General features: G+C 37.5%; 1 protein-coding gene across 1 annotated transcript in view; it reads right to left on the bottom strand.

Moving 5' to 3' along the window:
- csmd3a (CUB and Sushi multiple domains 3a) overlaps positions 1 to 12,441 on the bottom strand; it is a gene marked incomplete at its 5' end in the record, with an annotated part of 185,252 nt that overhangs the window by 106,292 nt on the left and 66,519 nt on the right. The window contains 4 exons of the mRNA XM_079468986.1: positions 578 to 769; positions 2,653 to 2,855; positions 3,593 to 3,719; positions 10,052 to 10,243. Of these exons, the coding sequence (XP_079325112.1) occupies positions 578 to 769; positions 2,653 to 2,855; positions 3,593 to 3,719; positions 10,052 to 10,243 (714 nt within the window). The remainder of the gene's footprint in view (positions 1 to 577; positions 770 to 2,652; positions 2,856 to 3,592; positions 3,720 to 10,051; positions 10,244 to 12,441) is intronic.

Genomic DNA, 12,441 nt, shown 5'->3' with positions numbered 1-12,441 from the left:
AATATAAGGCTGACTTCATATTTAACAAACAAAAGTCTTCTTTGGCTGTCTCTAAAACTTCGACTGAATCTTCTAGACAGTATTGAGAAAACTAAAATCTCCTTACGGATACCTAAATAATGGCAGATCCAAATGTAGACATGCAAATAAAGCCCTTCTTATGAGCTATTTTTAAATCTGGAAGAAGTGAATAAGAGTGCCGTCATCTCGCCGGTAAACCGCCATGAACTTTAAGACCCCATAATATCAATAACACTTGGAGGCAGATGCCAGGATATATATTTTTGCAGACTGCAGGTACCCACCAAATAAATGTACTTTCTCCCAAGCATTCATCACGGGTCCGTCTCCTGGAAAAAAGTACCCAAATTTCCCACAGCCCAGAAGTTTAAGCGCTGACTGCGCATACGCATCAGATATTTCCATCGAAGAGATTTATTATTACGCCTCGTTTTTTTATATAAAGACTGAAAGTGGTTTCTGGGAGTCATGGAAGACATTTCGTCAGCCCTGACAGGTGTGAAATGAGCCTGTATATTACACATCTCAGGTGGCTTTGCGGCAAACAACATCTCACCGATGCAGGTGGGTGGACTGGGCTGCCAGTAAAACCTGTTGTCCACTTGAATGCAGGTGATTCGGGGCTCGCCCTGCAGGTCGTAGCCCGGATCGCACGTAAAGGTCACGGTGTCGCCTGGCTCCTTGCCTTCGCCACTGCGGCTGCCGTTCATGGGCGTGCCCGGGTCTCGGCAGGCGGTCGCCACGGAACCTGCGAAAGGAGAAAGTGTACCGGCTGTGCTCATTTTTCACTTGCTTGGATCTCACGGCGGGAGGTTGCGTTTTCTGCTTGGAAATGAGGTTATGTGGCCTTTGTGCTGTTCAATGTCTCCATGGGGTCCTTAACAACCTCGCCTGAGCTGAATACTGTCTAACACAGGTGTGGAACAAAGTTGGTTTTTGAGTTATAGCAGACCCGGTCGGGCTTGAAATCACTTGCTAATGGATGTGCTGTAGGGCTGTGCAATATACTTACACAAATTGTACGTCCATGCATGCAATTTTCGGCCTAATTTATGTTCAGTTTGTGCTCTGAAATGGTTTAAAAGGTCCTCAAACAGAAATAATGAGTTGCACCGAATCTGCTCTGCACATTCACATTACTGTATTTGGCACACATTTAACTTTTTATCCAAAACGACGGTGCATTAAAGGAGTAGTTCACTATAAAATGTCATGAAATCAAATTCAGTTTCATCGCAGCTTCAAAAGGCTCTTTGCAGCTGAGGAATAAGGGTCTACCGAAACGATTGGTCATTTTCCAAGCAAACAAAAAATGATCTTCCTCACAAACATAAAAACACAGCTTGCACTGCCTCCGCGACGCACGACTTCGTATTACGTAATCACGTTGGAAAGGTTACGCGTGATCCCACACAAACTGACCATTTTAAACAATAATCTTGCACAAAGACATATCTCAACGTGTCATTCAAATTCCCAGAACTTTTGAACGGTCTTCTTTCTCCACACTCTTAAACACTGGGTCGGACCTTTCCAACCTGATTACAGAGTATGTGAACTCGTGCACGCGCTACCAGAAGGTATTTATATTTTGGTTTTCTTGGAAAACGACCAATCGTTTCGCTAGTCAACACCCTTATTCATCAGCTTGTGTTGAGCATTTAAAGCTACGATGAGACTGAAATTTGGACCTTAACCAACAACCCCCCCTATTTGCATTATATGGATAAGAAAAGCCTCAGTTTGGTTTCGTTAGAAGAAATAAAGACAAGAAATTTTCATTGTATAGTGAACTACTCCTTTAAAACAAAAGTACTCCTTTAAAGGGATAGTTTAGCTAAAAATGTCAAATCCGCAATAATGTATTCACCTAATGTCATTTTAAACCTGGATGACTTTTTCTTCTGCAGAAAACAAAAGAAGATATTTTAAAGACCAATGGTGACCAGACGACATTGAACCCCATTAACTTCCATTATGAGCACTTTTCTCAAAAAAATTATGTTTTATCATACAGTATAAGCACATACTTATTCTCTAAAGAATTCTCACAGTCATGTACGATAAATTTATGCATTTTTGATCATGCTATGCAAGAACAGTTTTATTTTTGGTTTAACGTTACAATTTTAGTGCTTTAGGTTTTACCCATCATTTTAAGGCTAATCTTTTATTTTATTTAAATAAACAGAAAGGTTTTCAAAGTTTTAATCTGAGAAAACGAATATAACCTTGCTTCGACTTACATCATATTATTAGCCTGTGTCATCAAACCCGTGAGCATTGCTCTTCTATATTGTGTTTGATTCTGTACCAACTGAGCTACAGAAACACGCCCGCTAGAAGCCGAATAACACAGATGCAGGTCTGCAAAGAACAAATATTATACCCGCACACATGTGTTTGTACAGGCAGCATGAACACAGTCGAATTTAATAACATGTGCGCATCAATTGTATACGGCACACAGCAGAGGTGATGCCCCGTCTAGTGACGCTATAAAGATGTTAACCCTTCATGAGAAAGTCTGCCTGAGGGAACGATTTGTTCTTACATCTGCTCCGTAAAGCCTGACAGAGAGGAATAGAAGTACTGTGAAGCTGAGTATCGCAGGGTTGAAAATGTACTAACTTGAGAAGTCGATGGCAAATCCAGATTTGCTGATGTAGAAGTCCGTCTCAAACTGGATGGTAACCACATTCAGGGTGCTGTGGATGCCGTCGGGTAACAGAGACCCGCTCACTTCCTTTAAGGCCATCTCGCTCTCGGGATGTCCGTCCCACACCTTCAGAATGTCATGGGAGGCTTCGGTGTCGAACGCCAGGAACTGGAGACTGAAAGATCAAAAACCATTCTATGAAAACCATTCCAACGTTTCTCCAAAAATGTTTAATAAGGAGAAATAAAAAGAGAAAGAAATGAGATTGTCATTGAAATGCACGAAGAGCATGGAGGTGTAAAATGACTGTAGATTGTAGAAGTGAAACAATCTGAATTTGCTTAAATTTGATGAGACATGTTTGAGTTCACATTGAGATCTTCGGTAATATTGACTTTTGATTACAAATCTGAGCTCGGCCATTTTGGCTTATTTCTTCAGAGAAATATCTGAGACGCAGATGAAAGTTTCTATTTTCTCTTCATTTAATCTCATTAATATCTTCTTCAGGAGAAACAGTAAACAAGTCAGGTTCTAATGAAATAAACCTTTTTTTAAAGCAGATGTCTGATATACATATTTAATTTAATAAGCAAGCTGTAAAGACACCGCGCACAACTGCACAGGTTAAAGATCTCAGTCGTAATGAAAAAGATGAAACCTCCTTTTATTTATGTAGTATACTTTATCTGTTTAAGGTCAACGTGATCTGCTAAAAATAACGTCTCCGAGGCAACAGCTCAATTAAAGCCTTACATCTGCTGTCTAAATACATGTTACACAACATCCAGAACACTAACATCCCTGACCGCATGTGTGCGGGTAAAATCAGGGAATCTGTGCCAACCCGTGATCTCCTGCCAATGAACAAATGAGCCGCGTGTCCATACATTAACCCTCATTCGCAGTCACCTGACAGTGTTGCCCGAGTCCACCTCGATGGTCCAGGTGCACCGGAGGTTGTTGTCATAGGGAAAAGGGTATCCGGGAGACAGTATCCGTCCAGATGACTCACCTTTAAAACTTCCCCCGCACTCGGCTGCAATGAAGAAATAAACTCTAGTTATTGCGCTGTCATCTCCCACACACGATGATGATGTATTCAGCAGCCCTGCCGAGATTCAGGCTGTTTGACAGGAGCGAACCGCGCCATCCTATCGCTCTAATGCAAGAACCGGCCGTAATTATGCATGCACAAGACGGAGGTTTTTAAGTACGTTCCCCGTGCATGTCGTTAATTAATGTTAAAACTCTGTCCACGTTATTTATGAGCTCAACCGTGCATAAAAACCCAGAAGAGTGCTGCATATATCACAAAATAAAGGAAGGATTATCATATTCATTATGGCGGCGTTCTCTGTACTACATCAGTCAAAGCTGGCTCGACTCGGCTCTGCATTATGTATAAGCAGAAGCAGTAGTACAGATAACAGCGTGATTAGTCCAAACATCTATCACACGGCCTAAAACACTACTCCGTGTGACAAGAGTAAAGAAACAAATGCACAGGATTTCAAACACTTCAAACTACAGATACATGATGTCAACCCCGGGACAGAATCTTCCAACGATCCCTTGGATCCAAGTATTTATTTAACTTCGATATTACCAGCTAAAAAAAACGCACATATAAAGTTTAATATCTCTGTGAAAGGGTTAACCAACTTGTGAAGTGAAGATGATGTTTTCTTGTTGATACAGAACTGTTGTCTTATTCTGACATACAGTAAGTAGCACATTGTGTTTAACAAAGCTGTTTTAAATGGACTGTAAACTACAGGTTCTTGAGGCAAAAAAAGTTATAAATAAGCAAAAAAAGAATAAGAAATCAGTCATTAAATATTATTGTAAATAAGTAAAAAATGTATTACAAAGTAATTAGAATAATCCTTTAAATTAGTGAAACATTTTTAATAATTAAGTAATACAATAATCATATAAATGAATCAAAAAAACACATAAAAAACAAGTAATAATATAATCTTGTAAATACTATGAATTAACATTTTAGTTATAAAAACGGTCCTATAAATAAGTAAAGCAATAAGCAATACATACATAATAAGTAAAAAGTCATAAATAATATTGCAAATAATTAAAATGAATGAATAAAAAAACAAGTAACAAAAATAATCCTATAAACAAGTAGAAAATAAATAGAAAACAAGTGATAAAAGTTCATTTTATCACGTATACGTTAGCAAAGTTTAAGTATAATTTTAAGGATATTTCATATAGCAAGTACTAGGCCCGGTTTCACAGACACGGTTTAGTTTAAGCCAAGACTATGCCTTAGTTGAATTATTAAATGCCTTAGAAGAACACTTTACTGGTGGACATCTTGAGACAAAACAATGGCATTGACATATTTTAAGATATTTCTGGGCAAGTTCTAATGAGTAAAGACGGGTCACACATTCATTTTATTCTGGGACTAGCCTTAAACCTTGTCTGTGAATCCGGGCCCAAGTATACTTGTTAGTGTGTTACTTTTATCCTACTTGCGAATTCGCCACGTTTTTGACAGATACTTTTAAACAGCACATTTCAATAAACTTTGAATTTACATGGATTTCTTACAAACCTCTGAATACTTTGTACGGAAATAAACGCGGCATAACTCATCGTTTCTTTTCCTCGGTTTTGTCATGATGATCTTTCAATCAATGGCAGACCAGAGGAGTGTTCGAGAAACTGTTTGATAGCCGTTCACAAATACATGCAGAACAAATCCAAATTATTCTCGAAGAAAACACTAGAAAGCCGACCTGCACGGCACAAACGTGAGCTTAACCTTTGTCAGGAAGCATCCGGCATTAATATTTAATACCACGTCTTATTACTTCACGTGATCCGTTTTGTGAAGGAGGAAAATAGGTGTATAAAACCAGCCGTTTAAAGTATAACTTTGCATAAAATATTTAGCACAGCCTCAAAGAACACCACTTGATGTGGAAATTCCCAAGGTGCTGTCATGAGAGCAAGCGGACCCTCGAGGCAAGCTTCCAGCATCTGCTCACCGGAGAGGAGTTCGGCTTCGTGTTAACCACTCTATTGTTCACAAATGTTATCATACACCAGCCACACGTACGCCGGACCACCATTAATAATGCTGAATGCTCGAGACCGATCGAATTATCACCCTAATTATTATTTTAAAGGATCCTTTGGTTTGGTTAGTGTTAAGGTCTAAAGGAGAAACACAGAAAGCAAGAGGCGGATAATGAACAGACTGGTCATTACGACACACAATAAAGCCGGCAGGACGAGTGGGTCACGTATCACGCTGAAGAGGTTTATTTTGAGATAATGACCACATTGCTGTACTGCATCCTGCTTACGGCATGATTATTACCCAGATACATAAATGCATGGGCATGAAATAATCATTTGTATGGTTTTATCGTCCTGTACATCCACGCTAAGAAAGAAATCTCTTACAAACTATATAAAAAAACAAGCATTTATCAATATTTTTTACAAATCTGCTGTTCAAGTTATTTGTTTTTCTTTACATTATTTGACACATGCCGCATGAAGTGCATTGGAGTGCACTGGTTGCAGGAATTCTCTATAAACACATACAATTGAATAGGGGGAATGTTTTTTTGTTGATAACAAACACAAGAATGTTTACAACCATTTTTTTTACATTAGGGATGTTTCCACAACTATAAACAACAACAACAACAAAGTTAATGAATGCTTGAAAAGCCAATGTTTTTCCTTTTGACAATGAAGTCAAGTCTATCAAAATTCAAGTAACCGTAGACATTTTTTTGGTTTCCACAAACCTCTGCTGCTGCTCCCTCCATTCACTTGTATGTGTTTATAGAGAACTGCCCCTTCCAATATGGCGGCCACATTGACCCGGAACTCAGCGGTGCAATTCTGCATCTATTTCATTAGCGTAGCCCCTCATTTACATGTACGCCCCCTCAGATTTTTGATCGCTTAAATATAAAAAATTAAGAATTGTTGATTTGTTACTCTGGTTGGTCGACCAATCAGTTCTCCCCGCTGTTTTCAAAGTTATTGGTATAATTATGTCACATGTTGTGCGTGTTTTTTTAAAAATTACGAAAAGATGAACAGGATGAAAATGAGCAGACTGCTAAAGATAAGGATTACACTGCATATGACATCTTGTAGTGTCGAGATACTTTTCTCAACAGAATCTTTTCTCACCCTCGAACACTCAACCTTGCCATATGAAAGGTGAGCCAATGGTTGGACAGGTAGCCTGCGGTTCTATCCTGGTCCTTACGATCCCACGCTCTGTATTATTTGGTATGTTCTCTTACCGCTTCAGAGGTTTGTTCAAATCGGCCGCAAGAGCCCTGCGAAGTGGACATAAAGGGCTTTGATATGCACCAAGCATGAGTACTACGCAAATCTCATGATTGCGGTTAAATAACCCTTCAAATCTCCGTAGTGACTTTTGTCCGTGTGTGAAGACTCTGCAGGCAGTCGTGTAGCACAAATTTGTGTTCTTAACTTCGCGAGGACCAGGATTAAGGACCGCCAGGCTATGTTTATGTTGCTAAAACAGTGAAATTTGCTGTATAACATACTGTACGTCTATCGTTTTAGTAATAGATAGAAAACTAATGTAATGGCTATATACATAAACATAATGGCCCCCTCAAAAATAACATTCTGGCTACGCCACTGGTCTTTGTATGTCTGATGTATAAATGTCATCCCTACTATTCGGTGTCATTTCAGAGTAGTAAGTTTAAAAAACTTTTTAAACTTTTACATTTTTAACTGAGTTTTTTGACACAGGCCAAATGTCCCCCCTGTTACAGGACATTCTCACTTTTTTTTTTGAAGCGCTTAAAATAAATAGTTAATGTAATATTGAAATTTTATAAAGGTGAAATTGTCTCTCACTTTACCCTGCAACTGTTTTTCAATGAAGTATTACTAAAGAAGCCACGTCACGTGTACGCCACATTGAAATTTTAATATATTATATTAATATATTAATAACAAAGCTGCTGTGAAACACTATATGGATATACAACAGCAGTATATAATAGTATATATAAAGTGTATTTATTAGATTTTCTTAGGTATAGTTGTGTTAAGCATACATGACCGGGGACATGACAGTTCAGCCTACCTGCACTGAAATGAAAATCTAAGTATATTCATAGTGTTCAGTGTTGAAGATGGGTAAATTATAGAAGACACGCTTTACAAAACCATTATAATCCTTTTTTTAAATAAAATATTTCATACTATATCTTGGAGTCTCAAATGGTGCCGAACAGTAGAAATGAGCCGTAAGCACACAAACCAGTGTTCACAACATCCTTCAGTGTTGCATATGCTCTCCCATGATGACAACGAAATGAAAAAGTTTTCCGTATCACGGTGTGAACTCAAGGCTACACGAAGTAAAGATTGTCTAGTCATAATACTACAAGCTATTATAAGCACATTAAACTCTGGATTTAAGCAATGAAGCAAACTGTAATTAGCATAATGCAATGAAAGCAAGAACGCCAACAAGAAACACTACAGACAGAATTTCTGAACACTTCTCACCACACACAGCTTCCTGAAGAATTGTGAAAACAATCTGTATCGCAATAACAGTTTCCGTAATAACAATAATAATGTAATCGCGTGATAATAGTTTCCCATCAAGCTCTTCTCCCATCGGTTGGACAAATAGCACAAGTTTTTACACTCCTTAAGAAGTCAACTGACAAACGCCTCATATTTCTCTCTGCACATTCAAGATGGAACAATTAAAAGCATCAAAAAGTCACACTTGAACTTCCAGAGTCTTGCGTTTACATTCGGCAGACATAAACACGAACACTGCAATTACACAAACCCCCAAAACACGTGGAGATGAAAGTTCAACGGTTTAAAATGTGTAAGGAGGAAATCACGCTGTAGGCAAACGCTTCACCACAGAGCTGTTGTTCAAGAAAAATACGTGAGCTTCACACTCCTGCGGATCAATTCTGTTCAAGGTGTTAGCATACGTGCACAAAGCGGACAGTCGTCCATTTAAGCGCAATTTATGAACGAGTATATCCGCCGGATCAACAGAACGAACGCCTGCCACGATTCTCTGAATAGAATACTAACTTCATGCATACTGTTTATATTGCACACAGAACAAAACTGCTGCACCACTTTACAGATTGCATATCATATATTATTATATTAGAATATAAATCCAATGCTGTAAATAAGTGCATGGCAAAAGACAAAATAAAACAATATGACATACGAATTGAAAGTCATGAAGATGATATTAGTTATTAATCAGTAACTTTACCTTGAGCCTGATTTATCATGAAGACAACTTAATGAATAGGACATAAGTGCCCTTGACAAATAAACAACAAGGCTTAGACTAAAATGTAAAAGAAAATAGGGTGACACTTTACAATGAGATGCTATTTGTTAGTAATTATATAATGCATTAGATAACATGAAGTAACCATTTACAATTCTTCTACAGAATTTATTAATATTCATTCATGTTAATTTCAGCATTAACTATTACATTATTAAAATCAAACATTGTCACCGTTAACTTTAGTTAATGCACCATGAAGTAACATGAATAACTGTATTGACATGAATTAACATTAATAAGGATTCATTAATTCTGAAAACGAAAAGGTTCATTGTTACTAATAGCACCTTAATGTAAAGTGTTACCGAAACAATTTGACAAATAAAAACGTATAATCTTTTTTCTGTCCTTAATAAATTGCTTAAAATCTGCAGTCATTTTTATTTACAATAATCTTATAAATAAGTAAAACAAGTTAAAATAGCTTTAAAAAAAACTAGTAATAAAAAGATGTTTGTTTTATTCAGTATACTTAAGCAAAATTAAAGTATACATTTAAGGATACTTCATACAGTATAGTAAGCATTTCTATTACTATACTTGTCTATTTCAGTACTACTTGAGACTAATCCGGCCCATTTTTTGTTTATCGAAGTATACCTTTATTCTGTAACAGTAGTCTGAAGTATTATACAACGTAATGCCTGCACAAGTTAAATAAATAAACCATCATCAAAACTACACACAGTACAAACACGATCAAAAATATAAAAACATTCTAACTCAATGCATTTATTGTCTACCAATAACCAAAACTCTCTTGTAACTCCTTGTATCCAAAAATTGCCAACCAAGAACTTCCTTGAATTTCCTCATCTACACGAATCATGTGATGACTGAGCCTTTTCAACTTCCGTTGTCTAATCTCTCTCCCTCAAGGACTCCAGCCTTCACTACACTTATCACACACCCTCATAATTCTCTATGAATCCTGTTATAATCTTGATCATCAAAGCAGTTTTTTTGTCATTTGGGTGGATCACCTATGCAGGATGGAAGAGGGTTGTCCCACGCCCGTCTCTCCCCCGTCATGCATCTCAATATACTGCTGCCATGGAGATCGTATCCCGCATCACAGCGGTACATCACCACGCTCCCGGTGAAGTGGCCCTGATCGCTCACTTTGGATCCAAACTGGGGTATGCCGGGGTCGTCGCAATGAGAAAGTTCAAAGCCTACGGGACAGAAGAAAATCGATGTTTGAGCCAACCAAGCCAGTGTTGTTTAACATTAATCATTAGCTTTAAAAACAGGGAAAATGAAAGGAACATTTGTTTTAGACATAAAATCTATGATTTGTTTCTTAAATAAATTAATTTAATTTGAGATGAAATTATTATTAGGTAAAACAATAGCTTTTTGGTCTATTTCGCTGAATAAGATGTTCATAAATCGCATGTGTCTCGACCATAAACATTGTGTTTTATATGGAAAAATCAATCGATCATCCGTAATGTTTTGATTTCAAGGGGCAAATATTTCTAGCTTAAAGTGAGTTTACCCAAAACTGAAAATTCTGAAGACAACAAACTTTGTTGGATTTCGGTGAATTAAAATGCACAAACCTGAAGCAATGAAACCCCATAAGGAGTAGGTATGTCCCCTTATAGAACATTAAATTGTTACTTTATTTTAATCATGTGCCCCTATAGAAGGAATATGTGCCATAACGGATGTGACCGTCATTACTATGAAAAATCATGCACTTAAAATAAACCAAATGCTTTAAAACAGGGGTTCTCAAAGGGGGGTCCGTGTCCAGGGGAAAGCAAACGGAACCGCATGGTTTCTTGCAGCTTTTGCTCTCACTCCATACTTTCGAAACACGCAAAACACATGTTACATTATTGACTTTCTAATAAAAGAAGTAACAAATCATTTATCTGTCTTTTGTATTAAAATAGTCAGTGCCTCACAAACAAGCGCGCGTATCTAGGGAGAGAGTAAATCCGCGTAGGCAAATAAATAGACCTAAGATAATATGGCTTAAAGTCACTGATTTTTATACAGTAGTAGTATAATATGACATTTCATAAAGGAGTTCATTTGTATGTGCGCTATATTTTTAGATCTGCCTATTTTTAAATTAATATTATTAAAGACGTTTAGTTTCCATACCATTTGTATGTTAAGCCTGTTTCCGCCAGTGAATCAAAAAGTTTTAATAGAAAGTTGTGACTTTTTGTCTCACAGTTCTGACTTTGTTTCCTCTCAATTCACATTACAACCAATTTTCATCTCACATTTCTAAAAAAAACATGTCCTTGTTCGCAATAAGAGCGCGTTTACATGCACAGTCTTATGCCGATTATGCTTAATAAGCTGATATAAGGTCAAGCAAACGCTTAAAACTTCTTCTTTTATCGGGGAAAGGTCATAAATGTCTTAAGCAAAATACAATCAGCAGAGGTAGTGCTTTGCCCATTACTCCGATTTCGCGCTGCATGTAAACGCCTTTTGTTCATGTGCGCGTGTCGGAAACAGCAGTAGTAAAAGTCCCAAAGGAAGTAATAGTAAAACAGCGTATTAAAGTCCGCTCTCGAATGATGCAGTCGATGTAGAAACGTCAAAATGAAGAACTATTGTTGCATATGCAGGTACTGCGGACATTAGAAGAGATAAAAATACAGTTTCTGACTGCATTTTTAATTACTAAACAGACTATCGACGATGATGTCACTGCACGCGGGAAAGCCGTCAAGTCTCAAACTTCGTTGTAAACGCTTTAGCCGGTTTATTACGATGCATGTAAACACGTGGAAACAGGATGATTTTTGGTAAATATCCGTTTGTTTTGTGCATTGTTAACTCACTTAAAGATGTCAACTGGAAATCTTATTTTGTGTTCATCAGAAAAAAGACATTTCTAGAGGTTTGAAACACATTGAGGGTGAGTAAATTATGTTTTGGATGCATGTCTTTTCTAAAAAAACGTAACTTCTGACGCCACATAAAATATCAAACGATCAAATCCTTGTTTATCCCTGCAGCTCACACTCATAAGCATATAAAAGAATTCCACATATTTACTTCTGAAAATCTATTGAACGTTACTGTGCTCTAACACCACTGCTGAGTTTAGAAACAGGGCTTTCTCTGCCAATTTCAATTAAATTTACGGGCAAACACGCTTTCTTTTATATTTCCTATCACACGTAATTACACCAAACAGATGCACAAATAATATCACACCAAGCATTTAATCCTAATCAGATCTTAACCAGTGAATGATCCGGCAAATGAATTCATTAAACAAGGTGTGGGTGAAAGAAACACGATCCGGGCCTGCCAGGAGTTCCCTTCCCGGCGGAAATGGCATTATGAATTTCACTTTGAGTTTGCATAATGCAACCTTGTTATGTACATAAAGCAA

Source organism: Barbatula barbatula (assembly GCF_947034865.1).
Source record: "Barbatula barbatula genome assembly, chromosome: 12".
NCBI classification, from domain to species: Eukaryota; Metazoa; Chordata; class Actinopteri; order Cypriniformes; family Nemacheilidae; genus Barbatula; species Barbatula barbatula.
Note: the sequence above shows the minus strand (reverse complement) of the source record. Positions and strands in the feature narration are given on the sequence as shown.